Source organism: Perca fluviatilis, chromosome 13, assembly GCF_010015445.1.
Source record: "Perca fluviatilis chromosome 13, GENO_Pfluv_1.0, whole genome shotgun sequence".
Lineage (NCBI taxonomy): Eukaryota > Metazoa > Chordata > Actinopteri > Perciformes > Percidae > Perca > Perca fluviatilis.
In genome coordinates, this window is record NC_053124.1 from 22,090,687 (window position 1) to 22,115,982 (window position 25,296).

The window sequence follows — 25,296 nt, forward strand, 5'->3', positions numbered from 1 at the left end:
CTTGCTCACTGATTGCAACTTTCTGCATATATATGAAAGAAACACAAATAACGAGGGGCCACAGTGACTCAAGAGCAGGCTGTGTGGACTGCACAGATGACATACAATAAATTAGCACAAAATGTTTCACAAAGCATAAAAACACAGAAAATGGTGACACAGTAACAAACATTAAATGCAGTGAAAGATGGCAGCAAAGCACCATTTGCAGGCAAGCCAGTCTGTTCTCCAGCTGACCTCACAAAATGAGCAGTGCTATACAAATGTGTGATGTAAATCTCTTTTTGCTCATGCCTTGCAGCAGAATTACAGCACACTGTTCCATTAAAACGAAGAACAGGAGCTGATTATATGGAGAAGAGAGAAAGCAGAGTGAAAATACTGCCGACAAAGCAGCCAAAACTAAATTTAAACTGTTTACACACGTCTTATTTTTAAAGAGGTCACAATCAAATATTCTGGCCCCTGTCAAATGTGTTTGTTTCTTATTACTCAACTTCACAGGTCTTTTTGTCTCGGTAATGATTTGCCTCCCTGCAAAGCATGAAAATAGAACAGAGGAGAATTACACTTTCATCATCTTAAAAGATTGCTGTTTTTGTACCTGCAAATCACGTCTATATTTAGAGAGCGAAATGTCTGCCAGAGGCTTTAATGTGGCATGGGTTCAAAATCGGTTTCTCCACATTCTGTCTCACCTTCTGCATTTTGCAATATGCTATTTAAAGTTGTATTTCACCATTATATGCTTATTCGCCAGGTGGAAATGATCCATTTAGTATTTTAGTTTGTTGGATAGTGATTTATTTTATATTCAGATGCAGATTTGTTCTGTTGTGGCTTTAGATATGCAGATGCAGAAAAAGTTGTTTGTTCAGTTGTCCTGAATCAGATGATTGCAAGACTTCAGAGAATACGATATTTAAAGTTGCATTTCACCATTTTCACCAATAATGAAGGCTCACATTCTTCATGTAATATATTTGTGTATTTATTAGAAAGAAGTCACATTCATTTTGTGCTCTGAAAACTGTACATTTACAGGAGGTAAAACAGAACATAAACAAAGTTGTGACAAGGAAATACAAATGGGTATTCAATACAAGTAACTCGAGGTATGATTTGGGCTGAGGGAAGGACATAGGAATTTGAAGGGACAGGGAATTTGGCTGGTAGTACATACTGTTGAGTTACTGACAAGGTTATCAAAAACACACAGTTAGAGAAGACATGAGGTTCAATTACCCACCGCTATAGAGCGGAGAGTAATAACAGATATCCTGAAGCACAGTTTAGAGATATCTATAGGCTATCATTCATTCTATATAATGTTGGATTTATAGAAGTACAATTATCTACCTGTCACAGAGAGCTCCAAATATGGAGTCTTGCGCTAACAAATCTAGAGAATAAATTCCTTGAATTACTAATACAGATTTGTTATACAATTTTCTCATAAAGCATCTATATGCTCTGTAAATAAGAGGAAGATGGTATAAAAGTGTTGAAACATTGGTAAGAAAAGATTCTGCCTAAATCATAATATCAGTCTTGCTTGAGCATCAAGCGCCCATCATATTGCACTATTTCACACTGATGGCTGAAAACACAAATGTGTTGAAGTCTCAAGGACCTGGCGCTGCACTAGAAGTCATATCAGCGCCAGGAGCCTCTGCTTGGTCCAAGAGTCCTGCAAGGCTGAGAAACCAAAGGGCGATGATGAAAGGTCTCGCTGACCCCTTGAATCCACATGTACGACATGGAAGAGCCTGCATCCCCCCCAACTCCTCACATTTCCACCCAGCATTTCTCCAGAGTGCACTGCTCTTCCTGTGTGAGAGTCTGTGTTCATCCTGTGCTGGTGTTTTGGTATTGATGCAGAATGCTGGAAAACCAGGACATTTTGGGTAACTAACCACCTCTATCACCACTCAGTATGTTTGTCCCGATGCAGTCCATATGGGCTCACAACACATTAAAGATGCATTGAATCTTTTTTTTTTTTTTGGAGCCTAATGTTGTAGGTCACAGCACAAAAACAATAAAACTTCAGTCATGAGGGGGATGAAAAATCTAAATATAGGCTATGAACCCAATAATGACAATAATAATGATAATCATAACACTGACAATAATCATTGGAATAATAATAAGCATGGTGACAACAGCAGCGAGAAGCACTATCAGTATGATAAAGCCTGCTCTCCAGTAGAGACGTTATATTCTCGGTACAGAGAGTCTCATGGAAGAGTCTCATTTTAGGCTGTTTGAAGCAGTTCCATGTGTGAAGCAGTACAAATAAACACACAAATAGAGAAAATAAACTAACCCACGGCACTAAAACAAAATGTGTGTGCCCATCTACCAAAGTGCAGAGTGTTGGACTCCAAGCCTTTTATGGTCTCTTATGCTCTCGTGCCCTGTCCTATTTTGTCCGAGAAGCATAGAGGACACACCACGTTGTATTATCTAATTTTCCTCCAAAGTTGAGTTGAAGGAAAAAAGAAGCACAGACATGTCGACCACATCTTCTGAACCCAGGCTGAAGAGTTCAGGAAACTCCCAGTGAAGTGTTAATGGAACCATAGCCAGTCCTGGTCCATGGTAACCACTGATCGCTCCATTAACCCTTTGGACCTTCAGAGCCCTCTGACACGAGATGCTTTAAGTCCTAACGGAGAAGCTACATTAAACATCCCATCACCACCACCACCACATCCACTCCTCACATCACTCTCTTCCTTCCTGCTCTGGTTGAGGGTTTGAAGACATTGATTCTGGGACCTACATTCTCGTTTCCTCTATTCTATCCATACAGGATCCCATTCCCAAACCAAAAAGGTGAACAAGGTGAAATCAGGTGGCTTCTCAGGCCCCCCCTCCTCCCCCTCAGACCTCTGTCTGCAGGTCGATGATGTCCTGCCCCACAAGAGGGATGGTGGTGCCGGCCTTCTCCCACTCCACAGAGTGCAGCTCCAGAGGTGAGGCAGCTAGGGGCTCCAGATCTTTACGCACCCATGCAGGGGGTGACTGCTGTATTCCCCGGACTCCCTCCCATGGCCTCTCCAGAGGTCCTTGCTGTTTGTCCTGTTAAGGTACAGAGAGAAGGGACTTTAACACTGGTGTCACCCATCAGCATGGAGCAAATTCCTGATTTAATCAAAATGAAATGGGCTTCATTACATCAGAGGTGATTTTCTAATAATGAAAGTAATGTTTGGGGAAATTATTCCTCCTTGAGGCAAGTGTAATATCTGATTGTGTGTCTGGTTTATAGGCAGTACAAATTTGAGATTGTGAGTTTGTATATAAACACTCACACTGTGGTTCGTTTTGTCACTTCCTCCTGAAGACACACTCCATCTCACAGACTGTAAGAAGGAAGGAAGAAAATACATCCTTAATCAAATGACCTCAAAGTAAGGACAACCATAGCTCAATACACAAATCACCGGTTGTTTTATCAGGTCATTCTTATATCGAAGAATCTCTTTTAACATTAGAACTGCCTCTCTTATGTTTCCCATGATTTGCTCTACATTTCCTGAAAATGAATGTCTATGGAAATGGATGATGAGCATAATATCATATGTTACCTTGCTGTCAGAAGCAGGCGACTCCCTGTCTTTCTCAGCATGATGTAGCTTCCTGTTTAGGTCCTGAAACATGTTCTGGTGGCGTTTCTTTGTGTGCATTATTTTCTAAAGAAGACAAAAAACAACAACATTTTACTCTCAAATTATTTAGTACATGCTACAATGCATTTAAAATGTATTGCATATCATTTCTAATGTTTTCAAAAGCCAGAATCCAAACAATATTTACCTCAAAGTCTAACTCAGCATAACGGGATTTCTGTCTCTGCAAAGAAAAAGAAAGCAAGTTGGTTTAGTCTAAGATACATATTAGAAACATTGCCCAAGAATGCATGAAACAACTATTCTGCAAGAGGTCACACGATTCCATTTCCTCTTACCTCCAAGGAGCTCATGGACAGTGTGGAGATGGTCTCACTCTTGGACATCATGGAGTTCATGGACTCAAAGGTGTTCTCCAGGCTGCTGTGGGTGATGTGAGACTCACTGGACATGTTGTGGATGTTCTGGATGGGGGAGTCTCTCTCTGAGTACGATACGCTGACCTGGTCCAATGGGATCGACTTGATCCCAAAGGCAGCCTGGGGCTCAGCAAAGGGCCCGCTGAGGTGCATGAGTCTGGCCTGTGGTAGCTGCTCCACGCTGATGTTGTATTTTGTGGGGTCATCCTTAGGCTTAGACCTCAGGGTGGAGGTAGTGTTGGGCAGGAGGACGTAACTGCTGCCGTCGGAAATGCTGCCCTCAGCCTGAGCCCGAGCAAGATCGGCGTCCAGCTGCTTGAAGAGTTCCCCCTCACAGACATACACCGGTTTCCCGCAGGTTGGGTCGACTCCTCCCGCCAGACGGCTCTTCTCTCTTTTCAGGGTGAGGGTGTGGCTGGAATATTCAGGAACTGCCTGCATGTGGCTCTTACTGGGGTTGGATGGCAGGGTGTGGAAGTTGGAGCCCATGGGAAGAGGCAGCTGAGGAGGAGGCATCTTTTCCTCAGAGGAGCTCTTCATACCTTTTAAGAAAAATGGTAAGAGAGAGTTAGTTAAAAAACAATGAAGAACCATGCCCTGTCTGAAAAAATGGTTCAATAAATATGTTCTCTTTTTATGCATGATCAGATGTGAAGTGCAAGGCTCACAGAAATTTAAATGCAAATGGAAAAATGGTTAAGAGCAAGAGGAAAAAGCTGATGTAAAAGGGGCTTACCTTGTCTGCTTGAATCTCCATCCTTTTCGCTATCGGACTGCTGATAAAAGAATAATAAATATTCTATCAGTGCTTAATGTATGCACATATTCATTTAGGGATAGAAAAGCAAGAGGCACTCAAGACATTAAAAAGGCAATAAGCCAAGAAATTTACCATATGCTGGGTGTGGCCATTGTGATGGGAACTGCCAGAGTCTCCATTGCCGTCGTCCTTGTGGTCGACTACTCTGCACTTTACAGCTTCTTGAACCTAATGGATAGAGTAGAAAAACTTCAGAAAATTGCATTCGAACCACAGCTTGTGTAACCTGACTTTCCTTTTTATTTAAATTCCTGTTACATTATCTCATCTAAATGTCTTTCATTACCTCTCTACGCAGGATGCAGTGAACCATGACAATAATAAAACCCTCCAGAGAGTCAAAGACGGCAAAGAGGATCTGGAAGAGGGCGGAGCGGCGGTCAGTGATAGCCAGGACGGCAGACATCCAAGTGAGAGCCAAGAGGGGCAGAACCACGCAGGAGCTCCACAGTGATGCTCTGCAGGGTGAGACAACAACAGATTAGAATTGCACAGGCTGCAATGGACTTCTGTTTCTCTACTGGCAGAGCTCTATTCCCTCCTGTTGGTTTAACTGTGAGGCTTGATATCAAAGCACATCATCAATATACCTGTAATGGCATTGATGAGGGCGATAAGCGCAATACTCTGGTGTACAGAGAAGATCAATAAGACCTACCCAGCTCTCTCCTTCAGCTTCACATCGGTGATTCCGTCCTTGGATACCAGCTTGTTGAAGACCAGAATACCAATGACCATATTCACCTGTTTGCAAGAAAAAAATGGATGAGACAATGTAATAATAGGTAATGCATTTACAAACAGATGTATGTATTGTGATGGATTGGGACGTCAAAGTTAGAATACGTACCAAAACAACAGCCGCCGCAGGGCCAACAAAGGAGTAGAGGAGTCCACCCTCAAGAGACAGCCAGCAGCTAGAAAAGAGAAGAAGGAAGAATATTAATGCTTGAGCGAAGGGAAGAGCTTTTCAGAATAAATGCAGAGAAAAGAGAAAGCCCAAAAATGGCAGGTTGAGATTTGACTTACTAGTTGACAGTTCCGTATCCTTTAGCTTTTGTGAAACCCACAGACACAGCCACCACCAGTGCAGGAAGGCCTGAAAGATAGAAAATACGCCAAAGAGGGGCGGAAGTTAGAGCACGAGAAGATAAAAAGCATTTGACAATAGTGATGCAACAAAGGTGGAAAAAAAGAGATGAACATAAAGACAAGTGCTCTTACCCCAGCCTAAGCACAAGAAGCGCTTGCGGATAATGCGGTTGCGCAGACGACCAGTGACAGCCATGTAGGACTGCCAAGCTTCTGTCAGCACCCAGCAAAAAGAGGAGAGGAAAAAGAAGTGCAGGAGAGCAGCTACGAGAGCACACACCACCTGTGGGAGCCCAGAAGGAAGGAGAGATAGAGAGGAAAGATGAGAAATCTGTGTCATTGGCGCTGCTACTTCCAAAATCCCCAAAGCAGTGACTTTCAGAGAGGTTTAAAAGTGAGGCTAGGAAGAGTGCCTTACCTTGTTGCGAGCCTGAGTTTGTCCGATGAGAATGAGGGCATTGGAGCATATAATGGAGAGGCAGAAGTTGATCAGGATAACGGAGCGCTCGGAGCGGATGTACCTGGAGTTTTGAAAAGGAAAAAGAGTTTAGGGATACGTAGGTAGAGGAGAGAGAAACCAGAGCACACAGCACATAATGTTAGAGGCCAACATCCCGGACTTTGCTGGTAGGGTTACTTACTTCCACACAGAGACGTAGATGATGATGAGGAGCAGCAGGGTGAGAGAGGAGACCCCACAGCCAACAATGAGAGTCACGGACGGGAGCAGTGCCTTGTCCATGATCTACAGAGAGGAGACAAGACCAAACATGCCGCTTAGAGCTGATTACAAACACACATTCATGCAGAGAGGAAACCAGCACTGGGATCCACACACGTGCGTGCACGCACTAGCGACGCCTCTGGGTGTGCACTATCTGGAAGAGCAGACAGCTCCCTGTAGGCAAACAGTTGAATGGCACAATCAGGCCACGGATGAGGCAAGGTGACCCCAAGGTGAACATGTCAGAAAGATGGAGCGGAAAACTAAACAAATGGTCAGGTTCACTGCGTTTCTCCAGTGAGCTTTTGAGTCAGCAAATGAGGCGAGGAGGATAATATATCTACTAAGCAAAGACGGGGCAGTTCAGGGGGGTTGCTGTGTTCAGTCATTAGTATGAGCTGTTACAGCAACCTTCTAATCATTGATAGACATCCTTAGCTTCTCTTTTTCTCTCCCCTTTAGCTGCGTTTTTGCATTTTCTCGCTATGTTGGTGTTTTTGTGCCAACCAGCAGCTCCTTGCTCATCCCTGCAGGAGTGAACAGGTGGACCATTATCACCTGTGCATTAATCTGCCATCACCTGCCCTTCTGATCTCTGACAGTAGCTTAGCGCCTGCCACTGCCAGCGGCGGTGACCGCCCCATGTTTCAAACAGCCCTGGCACCGAACCTCTGGTGGAGGAAACAGAGGAGGGATTGTCTTTTGTCCGTCTTCCCTGCTGGAGGGCCGACAGGGTCACTGCTGCACACACAAATCTCAGCTCCTTGGGACTTCACAAAGCTCTCGCTGCCTGGCTAACACACCTACAAAGCACCAGCAGCTAATTGTGTGGTTTCACTGCATCCGTAATCCTTATCCGTCTCACACCTACTCTACTGGCTTTAATACGGTTTTGAGTTAATCTAACACCTCTGATCAAGTTGTCATCACCACAAAACGTTTGACCTGGTTGAAAATTGTTCAGGCTACGGATAAAGACACCCTCAATGACAAATGGTGTGATTATATTTTTGATAATGTTTGATGGAGAAAAAGGCGAGAAAGGGCTTAGTGGATCTAAAAGGTGAGTGAGAAAATGTCCTGAGATATAATAAATCTGCAGGTATCAAATTAGCACAGACAGAGGGGAAAGAAATAGACACTGCTTTGGCCTTCATTTGATTTATGATGGCCATAAATCCTTCTATTGCAAGCATATATAAAGCATGGCATCTACTACGTTTGCCAGCGTTGATAGGGAATTTAAATACAATACTGAGCCTTAAAGGATTGTTTCTCTCTAATGAAGGCTTTTTTTGATATCGAAGCACAGTTGGTGAAGTCCGGCCTACAGCTGCCAAAGACTAATTTAGTGTGGCAAATTAATTTCAAAAGCTATCCAAATACATCAGAAGCGCCCCAAAACCGATGGCAGATAGCAGAGGGATGAGCTGTCTTTTTGCTTCAGCCTTTACTCAATCTGGGGAGTGAAAAAATAACAAGGGCAATACAGTATGTTCTGTTCCCTCTCCTCCCAATCTCTATATCTGGGTTGATGCTTGCACCATGGGCCTCTGAGTAAAATCCAGACAGCCAGTATGACCTAAATATGATGCATGTCTTCTGCCTGCCCTTGACCGAATCACGTTCTCATTTTGAACAACAGGAAAAGCAGGCAAAGGAAGACAAATGTGCAGAGAAACCTTTAACCAACACAGTTTTTCTGCTGTTTTTTTAAAATATTGATTACCCAGTGGTCAAGGGCATCTGCTGTACTAACTGTGTGGTCTGCTCCCACTGGACCATCATGCTTCCAACACACATGATGCTACAGGACTAATGAAATCAGACCATATCGAATGAGAGCTAACACACTGCAGTATGTTTTTTTTTTCTTTGTTTTTTTTACATCTCTCTCTCTCTCTCTCTCTCTGCCTCTCGCTTCTGTTTCTCATATGGCTTGCAGGAAGATGTTATTGAAAATGTCCACGGCACACATCAAAGGATGGCTGGAGAGGCGGGTGGGGGGAGAGGCGGAACCATCAATGCATGACCAGACGTCTGTTTCTCATTGGTCTGCCTCTCTGGCATTTTTCAGGCTGGCTGCTGTGGCCGAAGAGGAAGGAGGAGGAGGAGGAGGAGGAGGAGGAGGAGGAGGAGGAGGATGAAGGTGGATGTAATCGAGAATTCAGAGATAGTGGTACACTGGAATGATTGGCGCAGCTGGCGCTTTACTGTTGCGGAAGGTTGAAAGGAGGGGTATGTGCAGCCTATAAGAACTATGGGAGGCGCTGTTCAGACTGGCAACAGCAAGACAAATCAAATCTAGCATGTAAACAACAGGTTGGGGGGAAAGAAAAAAAAAGACTGAAGGGGCTTAGCAGCACAAAAACACTGCAGTCTAAATTCATGAGCGGTTTTGCCACTCACTGCACACTAAATAAAGGAGGAAATAAAAAAAATGCACATTTAAAATGTACATTTCCTCAAACTAATAGACATCTGTTGATTTGTTTTTGAGTGTGCAGCAGCAATCAGATGCACAGCAGAGATGGGCAGACAATTTCCTCTGTCCTGGGGGGTGTGTGTGTGTGTGTGTGTGTGTGTGGGGGGCTGTTCAGAGAAGCGATGAGGTGTGTGTGTTTTTTCCCCTCAGAGCATCTCAGTTATCAAAAAGCACACAGGCCGAGTTTGCGCTGCAGAAGCCGTTGCCACGGCAACTGGAGAACTAGCAGCTCTAGAGGCAACATAGTCTTAAGGGGGAAAATTACACATTGTCTTTGCGCATGATTTACAGCGATGCTTATAATGACAAATATCGGTAATAAAAGCATCCGGTGCACACAAGTTCCCTTGCACTAACTCTGTTTACTAATCTTACATGCATTATTCAAAAATCGGAAATTAAATGCAAAGACAGATTACACAATGATCCAAAAGTCATTTTGAGTGATTGACGTAAAAATTTGGGATCGATGTTTCATATTTTTCATGCAAGCAACTGCATAAGCTATTTCCCATAGGTGTGCTAATATTTATTTAGTCGATTATGCAGCTGATTGCAAGCAAATTAGCATCAATTAACGCGCTTGTGCAAAACATGCCAATGTGCAATTAATCATGTTTTAAAACCTAAATGCAATTCCTGCATATCAACATGTTGCTCGGTTATTCCCCCTCAATATAAACAGCCAGGCTGTAATTCTCCGATCAGCGGCACCTGCACGGAGACAAAGAGGTGCTGGCAGGCAGCGCTACAGCAAACCGCTCGAAAACAACAAGTAGGCTAGGCTATACGTTCACACTGCTCCGTATTCACACACGAAACATTTAAGACAGATGTTTGACAAAAAAGACAAGCACACATTGTTAAAAGACAGAAGACTTACCGAGTCGAAGTTGACGCGCGCTAAAATGGCGAAGGTGGAGAGGCTGTCACACACGCATTTGGTTCTGAATGAATGAACAGGGACCGCTCTGCAGCTCCGAGCAGACCAAGACCCAAGCAGAGAGGAACTGCACAGGGAAGGAGAGGGAAAGGACGGGTTAGGAGAGGAGACATCTGACAAACCTCTCATGTGAATGTCTTTTGATGATATGTCTTTTTCATATATGATGGGAAAATACATTTATAACATTGAACTTATGGTAGGGCCATCGTGATTGCATGTTAAATAGCCCAATGCAGAAAAATACACATTGTTTTACATTTTATATAATATATAATATTAAATACTGAAATATTTGTTATCCAGTGTGAGGAAAATATTATTTCATATAAACTGTGGTGTTCAGTTGCATCTCTGGAAAGTCTTAATTCTGGCTTTTCACATTTATGTGATTAATAGCCATCAGTGCCATGATTAATGATGATAGGCCTTAATAAATCTCATTATTAGCATTATCTGTATCATTTCTTTTTATGGGCAATCTTTCCTCAGCAGACATGACATTATTGGCAACTCTCTCCCAGTGCACTGGGGGACAAAGGACAATGTGTTCCCTCTTTTGAAAAGAAGGAGAGGAATGTGAAGACAATCTGAATTATGATTTCCATATGTTTTTCATATTGAGGAAATCTACACTCCAACTGATTAATGTTTGTATTAATGCAATCTAAAACAAACAAAAGGGAATTTTGACATAATATATGTACAATCTGTCACGATTTTCTTCACTCATACTGTGCCAAGCCTGATCAGACAAAAAATGGATAAATTACAAGCAGAGGGTAAAATCAATAATGAGTGCTTCGTTGAGGCCATCTTTTAAATGAGATGCACTTATAGTCTGATGACAAATCAGCTTCTACAAATCACTGAATCTACAACATTTTGTTCAGAACTTGTACTCTGCCTTTGTGTGTAAGTGGAATTAGCAGCAGATGCCACAGAGCACGGTGGAGGTTAAGGCAATGAGAAGCACCCTCAGGCTCTGACTGACTGGTGAATACAGAGGGGCATCATAGTCTGCAGGTCCCGCCTGGTGCAGAGTGTCATGGGCACTCAGCCGCAGGGCAAACTCATCGTGGCAGTTAACTGGAATGGCTTCTAAGCAGGCTTGGCTGCAGAGTTTAATGCAAGTTTTGTTTGAGTTGTCATATCATGCAGATGGGGTAAATGTTGCGTGATGCAAAGTAAGCCCTAAAAAAGCATGTGTGGCCCTGAAATGTGTTCTCTATCTTTTGTCACAAAAAGCTGCTGAGCTTTTTTTTTTTTTATCTGTTTACTGGTGGAGGTAATGGAGCACTTCCTGTGATCAGACATATGGAGCTCTGTAAACAAGCACTGACCCCAAACTCTGCCATCAGCCAGAGCTTCCTCCTCTGCCATTCCCACCATCTCTATCCTCCCATTAATCACATCCGCCGTCAAAATTGAATCTAATTTGACTAGAGGCACATGGCCCTCCTTCCAAAAGTATAAGAGTTGATTAAATTTTATTCTTCAATTCATTTTAGTTTTTGCTTTTGCTTATGCTTTGACTCTGGTTGTTGTGGTATATGTGAAAAGGTGTTGTGGGTATCTGGGTGCATTTTGATTTCTTATCTGTCCTCCACAAGTGTCCAAATCTATTTGAATGCAAATGGTCCACCTGTGTATTCTTCAGGAGGGCATAATGGGTCTGGGCTGATTGATCCAGGCCAGGCCAGGCAACCAGGAGCTCCTTTCATTAAGTCATTAAAATGCATCTAAGCTTCTTTAAAAACTCCCAGGCACCATAGCCATTAACCCCTGGCGGTGACATATAAACACGACTCAGAGGCGAGGTGGGGAGAGCTGCCATTGTCTTTAGATTGACACTCTGCGGTGTGACCTATAGACACATTGCAATGAGTTTACTTACTGATGTATGTAATAAGGTTGGAAGTGATGCCTGTGTATTTTTCCCTCCTCAGGATGTGGTTCATTTAAAGCGATGAAGGAGACTGCTTGATCAAAGTCTTGCTCAACTAGAACCACTGCACATCACTGAGGTTGTCACTTAAGTCTGTGTGTCATGCAGTAAGTATGTCAGACAGATAGACAGCTGAGGGAGGCCTGGTGCTGCTGGCTCGCATATTGTGGCATTGCTTTGTCCTCCTTGTTGGAAATGATTGACATGAAAAATGGATGAAACATTTTTGCTCTCTTTCCAGTGAGTGTAGATCTGGGGGGGAGGGGGTGTACGTTCATATGCAGTGACAGATGAAGCATGACTGAAAGGACGTCGGCTACAAGCTAGGAGATAAACAACAACAAGCGCCAGATCGGCATACAAGGCCATCCAGAACAGGATATAGAAATGAGAGTGACAGTTAGACGCACACTTATGAGGAAAAACAAGTGTGGTCAACACTTACGTTTCGCTTTCGTCCCATGAAAGGCATGTCTCATTCATGGTGCCCTGCAAAAAAGAGGCAGATGGAGAAGTCAGTGTGAGGAGTCTCTGCAGAAAAGGGTAGGTTGTGTAGGTTGTGATGCCGTACTATAAACGTGTGAGATGCAACAGCTTGCTGCCAGCCACCTGCCCACATTTCTCGCCACCCTGCACCATAATACAGGCACAGAACTAAAAACAGCTTCTTATCAGCTGCAGGGACTAATTACTGCGCATGATTTCTCATCATCGTCCACTGACCGTTTGGTTCAGCTGTGATCTTTGCCGGGTTTCAACTGACACAAGTATACGTAAAAGTCACAGTGTCACTGCAAATGTCACCAAAATGTCAGGCTATGTGTGAGCAAAACACCCCAAGGAGGGGTTGAAATTTTTCGTAAGTCTCCATTAAATTGGGTAACCATTAGGGACTTACATTTTGGAGGTGGGGGAACTCGATCTCAACGGGTGAGGACAGGAGAGCCGGGGTTGGCTTGACAATCACGGTCACCACCTTGGAGTTGAGGAGGGTGGTGTTACTGTGGAGAAAGAGAACATTGCACGGTCAGTGTCGTCCATATGAGACATTGTAGTTGAATGAATATGGTCAAGATATGGCATGATGCTTTACAACAAAAATCTAAGTGAGAACGAGAATATAAGTTAATTAGTAGTGAGTGAGGCGCCATCTGGTGGCAACAAAAAATTACTTCATGGAAGGCCAGTTACATACATGTAAAAGCAAAGAAATTGTATTACCTCTGGAAGGACAGAATAGAGGCAAGGTTTCTGTAGAGGACGATGCCGGTCACAAAAGCATCGTTGCCATCTGCAAAGAACAAAATGCCTGCTTAGACTCAAATTCACAAAACTGCACATTGGTTGATGTAGAAAATTATGTCTGTTTGATCTTACCAGACTGTTCAATGGACAGAGCATCACGGGATACTGTGATCTTCTCCTCAGAGGTCCTGACCCAGTCCAGCATGCCCCTCCACCCCTTTACAGGGAAGGTGAAGTTGGAGTTTGTAGTTGTCGGGCGCTTGTGGATGCTCAGCACTGAGAAGAACAGAGATTGAGAGACAGGGGCTTTGTTAGTGAACAACACTCAGAGGTCACAGTTATGTACACTGTGTTGGTTGAGGAATTGTCTAATGCCAAGGACATTTTGTTCTCATGCGTCATGTATGTCTGAGTGGAGTAGTCATTCTCCACTAAATACTGTGAGAATGTCACCTTCCATGACTCCAACCAGTCACACAAGTCACAGAAAGTGACTCAGTGTGAAGTTTACAGTTATTTACAGTATTTGACAGATTGATAAAGTTTGTGTAAAAGCCTGTGTGAGTTTGTGCATTTGTGTAAAATATGTGTTTTATGCCAAATACACTTGCACAACATCTTGGGGACGGCACAAGTCATATGGCATAAACTTGAAGTGATAACTGATGCATTCTGCTGCTGCTTATATGTCCATATTCACAAGCAAGATTAAGATTGATACACTCTCTGACTGGAGAGAGGACAAATCATCCTGAATAGACATGAGTAGAGAGCTGCTGGAAAGGGAAATTAGGGCTCACCTAAATTTTCCGTGACTTCATAAATGTCCTGAAAGCCACTCATTTGCATACCGATCATGTTTACAAAGTCCTCAACAAGGTGGAGGAACTCCTTAATGCTGGCACCCATCTGGATAAAAGTAACAAATGGAAGAGAAACAGAGGAAGAGTTAGAACAGGAGAAAATAGAATAATAAGGCAAGGACCTATATGGACATGTGGACATTATATGCAATTTAAACAATTAGTATAATTGAACACTTAAGCTAGGCTACAGTTTATTGATCACATGCCCATATCTATTTCCTTTTCTTTTGTCAGTCCAGCTTTTACTTATTCTTTCAGAGCACCTCTGCAGTGAAGAGAAAAAAGAAGAAAAAACCCTATAGCTTGCTGCTATGAAAAAAACACCACACTGCTTGCTGCTATGAAATAACCTCAGAACTTCCTTAAGGCCATAAATGGGCAGGCTGTTGATTCATACTCAGGCTTTTCTGTCCTCTCTCTCTCACTCGGTGGAAGGGAGGGCTGCCTGCGTGTCTCTGACGCAGAACTGAAGCGATGTGGGCGTAAGGTGTAAGGGATGTACTGTCTGTGTCCCCTTACAACCAGCATTGGTATGTAGGATGCCATAGAGACACAGATTGCAAAGTGGGTGTAGTGATTCTCCCTGAATCTCTCTCTCTCTCTCTCTCTCTCGTCACCTTGAAGTGTTCACTTTCTCTTGTCGCGGTGGACTTGGTGATTCACAATCCAGTTTTTAATTTGAGAGTTTACCCTCTGTATTGGGAGTCTTGTTTGTCTAACTTTTCTACGCTTATTTTTCTCAGGGAACTCCATTAGTAGAAACTGTTTCTTCACTCACTTTAGCAGGAACACTGATTTGATTTGAATTAAGTACATCAACAGGTGGTCAGATGAGTCAAATTTCTGTTAAGTGTGTTGTAACTGTAACGTATGAACAAATCTAAAAAGAAATGAGGGTAGAACTAGATGATAAGTTATGCTTTAGACATGAAATGTAATTCTTTTGTTGTGGACTGATCATTTTAGCTTTTAGCATCATACTCTTATTCATTCTCATAACAGACTTATTTTCTCCCCTGCTTATATTCACTTTGGATCCCTCACAAACACACACACTCTGATCACGTACCAGCTGTGCCTCTTCCCATTTGTCACGATGCTCCTCCTTCAGTAAGTTGCTGATTGTCTGGACGTAGTTCTGCAGATCATTAAATGGAGGCAGATGTGTAAGAAGATACCAAATCCAGCTTAATTAGAAACTATTTTTGCTTAGAGAAGCATGTGTCCGAGAGTGTTGCATTATATTATTCTTTAATATACACATATTTCAGCTTACCTCAACATCAGCGTTGCTCAATCTCAGTCTGGTTCCCTTGTACAGTTCAGTGGTGTTCTTCAGGATTTCCATGATGGCCAAGAGGTCACCGCTGTACTGGGCCCCCTTATCAGAGGAAAATCTCAAGCGTGAAATCACCTCGGCAACCCCGTCCACGCTCTGCCCCATCTGCGCTTTGGAATTGTAGTCTCGACTGCAGAAGAAGAGTTGAGAGGTTAATCTGAAATCACTGACATTCGCTGGTATGACTTTACTACTGGGAAATTAGCCATATGAGGACACAGCAGATGAGGCATTTTGCATTTCAATTAGGGTACAGTGTCAGGGCTTACCAGCATCTGAATGTTCTCATAGTTCTTGGAGACACACTTGATGTGAGTTGGGCTCTCCCAGGAGGCAAGACCTACAGCATCCAGGGTGCACCGGCGCAGAAGCAGACCTGTTAATGAGAGAAAGTACATACTTGTAGTTGGCATAATGGGGGATGATAAACAGTCTAAAATGTCCAAGGAAAACAGACAAAGCATGTCGCTGTCCTAGCTGTCTTTGTACCTGAGGCATCAGCAGGGCAGGCAACGGCAGCCATGTCTCCAGCGGGAGTTTTCTTCCACACAACGTCTCCGGTATTCTGCTCAGGGCAGATCTCATGGGGCTCTATAAAGTTACAAGGATAAGTAGAAGGATAAGTAATCTCTTTCCTTATGGAATTGTATTGCAGACTGACCACCCTTATGTATTGTATTGTAGTCACTTACCAGGGCATCTCTTCTCATTGCAACGCTTCTGCTCGCCCTTTTCACCGGGGCAAGACTCTCCACCAAAGAAAGGCCCTTCACAGACTCTCTGTCTCTGCTGGATGCCTCCACCGCAAGTCTTGCTGCAGCTGCCCCAAGAGCTCCACGCATGCCAGCGTCCATCAACTAAAGGCAGAGAATATTTCACACCATGAACTCTTTGTCCAATGTATTTATCTTTTATTTAGATAATGACTCTTGAATTTGTGAATTTAGTTTCTTATTTACCAGGACATTCTTTCAGGAAGCAGTTAACTGACTCTTTCCAGCTGCCGTGGCACTCGGAGCCCCCGTAGGATGGCCCGTTGCACTCCCTTATTCTCTGCATGGTGCCGTTGGAGCAAGAAGCAGTGCATGCGCTCCAGGCAGACCACTCATTCCAGTGTCCGTCCACTAGAGGGTGGCAGAGGATACATAAGAGAGTTACAGCGAGCGCAAGGACAAGACGGACCCTCAGGCCACAGGCATCACGGCACACTCACTGATGCTATTAACATTTTACATTACCTACTTTAGCTGAGTTTAAGTGAAACAGAAAGTTGGAGCTCAGTTATCTGTCCTTCAAGCATGACTGTATGTGCCTCTTAACCTCTAAGATATACTGTCCTCAAAACTAAAACCAAGTTTATGTCATTATGGACATTATGAGCATTGTTTAGTGCAATTGACTTAGCTGAGAAGACAAAGATGCCCATCTTTTTTGTCTTAGTGAAAAGCAATGCTACTCTAAAAACTCTATAATGGGTATTTTTTAAATAAAGGGCATAGAAACATAAATGAGAAGGAACATCAGATTTAATTGGTGGTATAAAAGATTTAAAAAAAAACTTCTAGCCTTGTAAGATGGTAAAATAGATGAAATAAAGTGCATAGTCTTAAAAAAAAGTTAGATTGGTCAAAATACATTTTTTAATCATGCTAAATGGGCTATTAAGTGTGACTCAATTTTCTAAGCCTTTCTATTTCAAATGAAAAGTGTAATCATCTCTCAGTAATGACTTTGCTAACAGCACATCCTCCCTTTCAGACATTAACAGTAATTCAGCTGTGGCACACAGAGATATCTGCTGATGGTAACATGCAATTGCAACAAGTTGGACAGATAGAGAAATCACTTTTTGAATATTTTAAAGATAATAATAACCACCAAACTTGGGGTGGAAAAAGTGGGACAAACTAACTGCAAAAAACTGCAACTGTGAGTTCAAGCAAAATCCCTTCAGCACACGAGCATGTGGCAGAATAGGAAAGCTTCTAATATGTTGAGTGACCATGAACACAGCATGAGTCACCTGCGTTTTTTCACAAAGCCACTGACTAATGCCCACAGAGGCTTTTATTCTGTCAATGCGTCAGATGTAATGTCAACCTGCCACTGCAGTTGCTGTTTGTGATGGTGATGATGCCAATGAGTGGTTTAATTAGCTCTCATGTAAGAATCAGTTAGCTCAAGGGTCAAGTAACATAAAGTCAGCTGTTATAGATTTTTAAACATGGTAGTAAAATAACAAACTAGCACAGTAATGCAATAATAAGTGTTTGGATTTTTTAGGTAATGTGATGGTTTTTACTTTTACATGTATCTTTTTATGCTTATATCGTACTGTATATCATCAAGTCGGCAATAAGAAAAAATTGTAAGACTCACCTGGGCAGACAGCGATGTTGCAGAACTTGGTTTGTCTTGAAGGGCCGCGGCAAGGCTCTCCTCCATTCTGGGGCAGCTTGCATGTGCGGGTACGGTCACGATAACCACGGCCGCAAGTGGAAGAGCACAGGCTCCAGGGGGTCCACTCATCCCAAGCACCATCCACTACACATGGGAAACAGAGGGATAATTTGATTAAGGAAGTTAAAGTTTGTTTAAAAATTGTGCAACTGGGGTTTTGAATTCACATGAGGTTTCACAGGCTGCACATCACAGGCACATTTTGTAAACTCTCCACTAGGTGGGGCAGTCCTTCACACAATCTCTAAGACATGGCACTAAATGCACAAACGATTACAGAGATTTAGTTGACATTGTATAGCAGCATCTGAAAGCTCAGAAATGCCGCACTAACCTGCCTGCTTCTCTCTATCTACTATTCCTTAGTGATTGGTGCTGTATGAAGGGAAATCATTAAGAAATAATAGCTTTTACCCCCATTGTCTCTTTTACCCCCCCCCTCCCACACACACACACACACACACACACACACACACACACACACACACACACACACTGTCACGTTCACATTAAAGAGGAGGAAGCAGGCACTCACCGGGGCAGACGGCTGTGTTGTTGCAGGGCCGGTTCTCACGCAGGGGTCCGGTGCACTGGGTGGTGAAGGAGGAAGTAGCACAGACGCGAGTGCGGCTCTGCCAGCCCTCTCCACAGGTGATTGAACATGTGCTCCAGGGGGACCACTCATCTGTCTTAGCATCTACTGTAGAAGAAAACATGAATTAGAGGCTGAGCACACCAGGCCCTCAACACTTGAAAATGTTAAGATTGTACTTTGTTGCACTCTGGTCCACCTTTAGCTTCTGTGGTTGAATGCAGATAATCACTTTTTTTCAGTAAGCCATTCACATCTGCAAAGTCAGCACTATGTATAAATAAATTACCCCCAACACATCACAGTGTGTAAAACATCCATTAACAAGATCTCACCTGTTTGGGTTGCAACAACTCCAAGGTTAGAATCATCAGCATAGTCTCTCTTCAAACCAACGATGGCTCGCAGACCCTGGCTCCTGTTGCGTTCTTTGCCTGAGAGAATTTGAAAATTGCATGATTATTGCATTGAATCAGAGCCACCTGCAGCCGAGTGCTCTCAACTAAATGACTAAATGACAGGTGAGCTTACCAATGCAGGGCTGAGGGTTGCAGGCCCGTCCTTCTTCAACTGTTCCCTCGCACACGCTGTCCTCGGGCTGGCAGGCACGGCTGCGCACCTGGACTCCACCACCGCATTCCTGGCTGCATACTGACCAGCGGCCCCAACCAGCCCAGCCCTCTGCAGGAAGAGATAACAAGAGGGGAGATATTGAGCAATAAGTTGATGACAGCAAGCATGTATGACTCAGCAAATATTTTCCTCTATAAATGTCATATATAAGAACAGGAAGTGAGTATAATTTGTTTTATGTGCAGAGAATGAGCACGGACGATTCTTTGTGAGCAGAAACGAGCACTCAACCTGATAGATGTTGCATTGAAATGGTGATGGTTTGCTTTTAACCACTTGGTGTGGCAGAGCGGTGTGTTAAGGCTGACAGTTGGTTGCTATGACGACTATATGTGCTGCACTTCAATGTCCGCTGCCAGCTGACTATTAGGTCATTGTGCTCTTTTCTACCCACCCAACCTAACACAAAACATGCCCTCCATCCCTCCCCAAACCCAGACGCCTTACCACCTAACATGCCTGCCTTAGACAAAATGAAGAATTGGTGATGTGTGCTGTTCAGTTAGTCTTACCAATGAGTCCTTGATTTACTTCTTATTACTTTGTGGCGGCCAAGTGCACATCCTCTGTCTGTACCCCTGCTCTACAGACATGGATCATTACCCTCAGCAGCTCCTAACACGAAAACACAGAGCTAGCAGGGCTGGAGACCCCCTGCAGAGCTGTGGGGTCTTAGAGAACATGATACCTCCCCATCTAGCCTAGTGGATGTCATTACAAAACAACACGGCTAATACAGTTTCTTTTGAGGCGAGATGTTTGGATAAACCTCCTGAGTTTTTGGTTTTTCTTTCACTTTCTTTCATATTTTAAAAGGTTTAGTCTCAAGGTAAATTAAACCAAACATGTTACAAACTTACTGATAATCTCAGCATCGTGTCCGTTGTCTCTGGGAACAGGGAGGCATTTCTCAACGTAGACACCGCCTCTGTAGCAGCTTCCTGGCTTCCTCTTTGGGGCCTCCCAGCACTGGCAGGGTGTGTTCATGATGCCACAGGGATAATCATGGGTGCTACTGGACAGACACTTCTCCAGCCACTGGCAAAGCATCTGGCAGGCAGGCATACTTGGGTTCCTCTTCCCCACGACCAGAAACTCAGCCTTGAACTCACTGACATCACTCTGTCCCTCCAACATCTCCACGCCGTTTCTCGCGGCCACCTTGCGGATCTGCAGGAACTGCTTGCTGGACTCCAGGTAGGTAACAGTGGTTGATGCGTCGCACAGCCTGACAACCTCGTCGAAGCTCTCCATGCCTAGATAGGTGCGGGAGGTCTCGATGAAGGAGTCGAACTGGAAGGTCTTGATCTGGCGGGGCATGCAGGAGTCGGTTGGCTTGGTGATTTTCATGTAGACATTGTAGCGGCGAGGATCAGGGTTCTGCAGGGTCCAGGAGCATGGTGTGGAGTGCAGGGTGGTCGTAGAGGAGAATACACCAAAGAAGCGACTCTGTTCCAGGGTGGCACAGGTGGCGGAGGCTGGGCCGGAGGGAGTGCAGGAGGTCAAACCAAAGAAGAGCAGTACCATGGCCACACAGGGGCCGGTAAGAGCTGACCACGCCATTGGGTCGGCTTAGATGGATGTTGTTGTTGTTGTTTCTGTGATTGCTGGTTCGACCAGGTTTTTTCTTTGTTGCAAGTTACTGCACTTGTTTCAGATCTTTTGATGTTATCTATGAAACCGGGAACAGGGGGAATGAAAAAGAGGAGAAAAATCTGTCAGAATGCTCCAACATCTAAACACTCAGAACAAAACACCACACATCAGTATGCAGGTTAAAAGGTCTTCTCCAAATGAAATGAATTTTTTTCACAATATTCATGAGATGCATTTTAATTGGACCCATTGTCCAACTGATATTTATGCATTGGGGATTTGCCTCTGATCAGTATCATAGTGTTTCGGGGCAGATTCAATGATCTAAAATGTCCAGTTCTTCGGGACATAATTGCTCTGGCACTGCAATTACAGTCCTTCACAGCAGGCTGGTATCTCTTTCCTCCCACACACTGAACTGAACTGCGAATCATGTGCGTCAGCCTGACGTCCATAGAAGCATTGCCCCTGGCAACCACAGACGCCTATTAGTTCCATTATTTGTGCAATGCACTCCTACTATTAAGTGGTAAACAAGAGAAATGGTTACTCTGTGTGCATGTCAAAGTGTGATTACACACCGTGCTGTAGGACTTCACATTGCATTTGGGATATTTCCTGCATTGCATACCAGAGCATAGAATGAAATTAAATATGCATATAGAGTAACTAAATGACAGTCACTCCTGCATATTAATGCAAATGCATGCAGGGTAATGTAGATGCATCACTAAAATCTTCTCAAATGATGCATTTTTATGCTACTCTGCAGTGGGGCTACATGCATTCAAATGAAGCATCCACCTTCACTTGCAAACATGCTTTATGCAGACTTCACTTAATCTGACTTTAGTCACTGATTAATCCTGCCTGGAGAAAGAGTGCAGCGTCAATATCAAGGTCTCTGTACCTGACTGGAATGGCTGAAATAATGGCAGATGCTCCTTGGAGCACAAGCAAGAGGAGGAAAAATTGTTGCTCAGCAACATCTCTCACACACACATTTAGGGTTATTGTTCTGCCTTCTCATGTTTTTTTCGTCTTATTATGTCCTTTGTCACTGATTGTCAATGGAACAGACCAAGGGAATCATGATGTCTGTATGAAGTAGGAAGTTTTTTTTAGGCTTAGCAATAAATGCATGTTCTTTCTGTGTGTGACCGAGGGGTTTACAATAGAGAAGGGGCATTGCAGACACAGCAGCCCAATTGATGCCTACAGCGACATTCACTTTGAGAAGCACCTGCACTTTTCAGGCAGATACTCATAATTACGGTCCTCACATCTCTCCTTCCCTTCCTGCCTCACTCTAACCCTCCCTCTCCCCTTCTCTCTGTGAGCAACACAGCAAAGACCTCTGCTTTGTGTAGGTGGGTGTCTATCTCCCCCCCCACCCCAACAACCGGAAGCTCCATGAATGGGCATCTTATGAGGCACACAGTGAAAAGAAATAGGTCCAGCTGTCGTAGGAGAACTCTCACTTTCTCCTCCCTCCCTCCCAACCTTTCTATCCTTTTCTCTTGGTTGTCCATTTGCTGTCGTCAACAGCATTTCTGCAAAGCAGGCAACCTAAAAAGTGGGCTGTTTGTTGCATGGAGACATGATTTATTTTTTGCAGATGTGTGAAAAAAATAGTAAAGAGCTGCAAAATGACTATCAGCGACATGCTGTTTATGCTGCCGTGCTCAGTTTTGTAGTAGCCTGTCTCACCAGATACACAAGTCATATTAGGTGTAAGAGAAACAAGACTACATTGTAAATAAGAAATATGCAGACATTTGATCTGATGTGACATTTTCACAGGCTGCAGATGACTGTCTGCAGATGTTAATAATTTGCATGACTGAAAAGACAAATTACTATTTGTATGATGCATTCACCTGGAAGGCTGGCAGATATGGTGTATGATTTTTCAGTCAGACTTGTAAATTGTGAAGATTAAGTTTTTCTTTCTGAATGACCTATCCCTTTTGAGTGATACATTTTTGCTTCATGTATGCGTATGTATGTGTGAGGGCAATAGATAGACGGGCGACCACAATTTCCAGCCTCACTCTTTTCTTTGCAAGATCCTCTTTTTCTGCTGAAGCAAACAAAAGAAAAGCCAATTTTGTAACCATTACAGGTCATCCTTCATCCACAAATTGTTCATGCTTTCTCTTTTGCTGTGCCCGGTGCAGATACTTGCACATGTGAGCATTAAAATATGACCACCTCTTGGTAGCTTTGCTGCAAATCCATGTGATAGCAAAAAACAACAAGCAGCAAACTAAACAAATCACTGCAGATTGCTGACAACTCCCTGCATCTTGGGAGAATGTTTAAAAAATGTGTGTTTGTTCAGATTCAGGTTCAGACACAAGGATCTTATTACAAAGGCATTTCAATGATTTGGTCACTATGGTGAATTTTATGATACTGGAGTATTTTCTTTCTTAAAGAAAAGTGAAACAAGCAGAAGAAATTAAATCCTGTCTGCTAATTGATTGCTGTGCAAGTTTGTGAAAACCTTGACTAAAGCAGTGCTTGATTTAAACAACTACAAGGAGTTTAAGACATTATTGCAAAAGCATCCTCATTTGACAGCAGATACCTGACCTGAGACTTTATGGATTTTCATTGTGCAGGTCTCAATAATATTGCAACATCTTCCACAACCACGTCCCAATCTATCATGTTATCTGAATGACACAAAAAAATCAGAAAGTTGTAGCCAGTAACCTGTTGCTACAGTCTAACTTTCTGCTGCTGAACTATACTATCAGATCGTTCACGCCCAGTGGCATCACTACTATAGTACTACAGTAATGGCAGATAAGCGCCAATATGGTGCTATAACTATCGATCAAATCAGAACAATCTGGAAGGAAACGGACATTAAGGCGATCAGATAGCTCAGATATGAGCAAAAAGAAATGCAATAGATGCACGTTGCTTCAGCAGAGCAGAAGGCGGGCAAGAGTTTCAGCACCACGGACAGCGACAGACAAGTTAAAACAGACAAATCCGCTGAAACAAACTCAGAAGCTGCAACAACATTCATACACACCACTCATCATCACTTTATTACTTCCGATGTTCCGTTTATAAACACAACATACAAACCCGTGTTCACAGAAAACAGACAATTAAAGCTAAAAGCTAAGAAATAAAATGCTTGTCGTCTTTCCTTACCTTGAAATCGTTTCTTGGAAGGCTCGTCAGTGGCTCTCTATCCGGTCGCTCCAGTGTGTTAGAGCTGGGCTCGGGTAGCAGCTGCTGAGTGTGTACTCAAAAGTCTGACTCGACTCGAAGTCTTCAGATCTGGCCCAAACTTTCGCAGTGTTTGAAGCCGCTGAAAGGATGCGGCAGGTCCAAGCCTGACCCTAGACGGGCCGTCCCAAGTTTCAGTGCAGTCCACTCTCACAAGCAAAGAAAAAAAATGACTCTAACCAAACTCCAAAGAGTTTACTACCAACTTTGTTTAGCTGCTATATCCAGAGAAACTGGTGTATAGCGGAGTGACAAATTGGTTGTATCGGAGCTCCAGCAGACAGTCCGTAAAACCAGACGTTATGGTCTTGCTTGTCTTTTCTCGCTGAGCTCCAGGATAAATGTTGGTACTTCTACTCCCGGCTTCGGAGTCTTCTTGCTTGTGGTCTTTGCGCTGCAAGTGGGTCCAGTCTCAGTGAAGCTTGTGGCCTCCTCTTGGAGGTATATATCCAACCCCGCCCCCCCTGCTCCAAGTTGGAGTCAGTGCGTGGATGGCGTACTAAAGTGAATGAGACAGCACCAAGACGGAGGGGAGTGTGCGGGGGAGAAGTGTTTGTGTGCGCGCGCGTGTAAGTGTGAGAGTGACTGTGTCAGCGCACAGAGGAGGGAGGGACTTTGAATGTGAAGAGGGGAGGGAGACAGAGACAAATGATAATGAACACCAAACTACGCAGATATCAACGTAGAGCCAAAGGTACCGGAAAGAGGATCAGCGGAATCGGTGTGTGCATGTAACGAGGAGATTCATTGTCTCAACTGAAATATGAGATGTATAGTTTGCGAACATTGCACAGAAAGATTTAGTTATAGCAACGTGGTGATATATTAATCATGAAATATTATTATAACTCATTTGTTAAATAATAAGCAACATGTTTTTTTCAATGCATTCTATAGGTTACAATTAAAGACAATGTTTCAAGGTGGTTGAAATGAACAATGTTTCAAGGTTCAGGATGCGCTACCTCGCCAGTTCATTAAGGGCATAAAGGGATTTTCTCCTCTCTTCTTTTTCTTCTCTTTTTAGGGTTAATTAAAAAGCCAATTGGAGTCATTGAATGGTCATGTGGGGTGCTTTGTAAACTCAGCTTTGCAGAAAGCTGTTCCGGCGGCAGTCATGGTCCGGCGGCTGTCATAGTGACAGTATCGCCACATCCAATTAACAGTAGAGTTGAGGTGCAGACAGTGCAGTATTGCAGGAGAGGAAACACACTCCCTCTCTGGCTGTCTGCCCTCCCTCGTTT

At 43.6% G+C, this 25,296-nt stretch overlaps 1 protein-coding gene across 1 annotated transcript; it reads right to left on the reverse strand.

The window, feature by feature from the left end:
- Positions 1-973: 973 nt before the first annotated feature.
- Positions 974-24,479, reverse strand: LOC120571938 (adhesion G protein-coupled receptor B1-like). The gene is made up of 32 exons (XM_039821095.1): positions 23,975-24,479; positions 20,065-20,876; positions 19,103-19,252; positions 18,907-19,005; positions 18,515-18,679; positions 17,899-18,063; positions 16,479-16,643; positions 16,212-16,376; positions 16,009-16,110; positions 15,790-15,895; positions 15,457-15,652; positions 15,250-15,318; positions 14,115-14,223; positions 13,447-13,590; positions 13,291-13,360; positions 12,968-13,070; positions 12,515-12,558; positions 10,062-10,188; positions 6,611-6,714; positions 6,388-6,490; positions 6,102-6,252; positions 5,907-5,976; positions 5,728-5,794; positions 5,536-5,621; positions 5,164-5,335; positions 4,950-5,045; positions 4,794-4,833; positions 3,977-4,599; positions 3,826-3,861; positions 3,597-3,701; positions 3,321-3,371; positions 974-3,087 (listed from the first exon to the last, which is right to left on the reverse strand). Exons 2-32 carry the CDS (start codon positions 20,765-20,767, stop codon positions 2,890-2,892), a joined length of 4,584 nt encoding a protein of 1,527 aa, XP_039677029.1. The 5' UTR covers positions 20,768-20,876; positions 23,975-24,479; the 3' UTR covers positions 974-2,889.
- Positions 24,480-25,296: the final 817 nt, after the last annotated feature.

Coding starts and splice junctions, on each gene's coding strand:
- LOC120571938 (XM_039821095.1), bottom strand. CDS start 20,767: ATGGCGTGGTCAGCTCTTACCGGCCCCTGTGTGGCCATGGTACTGCTC. Junction 13,591..14,114: donor TGAAGTCACGGAAAATTTAG/GTGAGCCCTAAT, acceptor TGTTCTTCTCAG/TGCTGAGCATCCACAAGCGC. Junction 6,715..10,061: donor CGCGCGTCAACTTCGACTCG/GTAAGTCTTCTG, acceptor TCCTCTCTGTAG/ATCATGGACAAGGCACTGCT.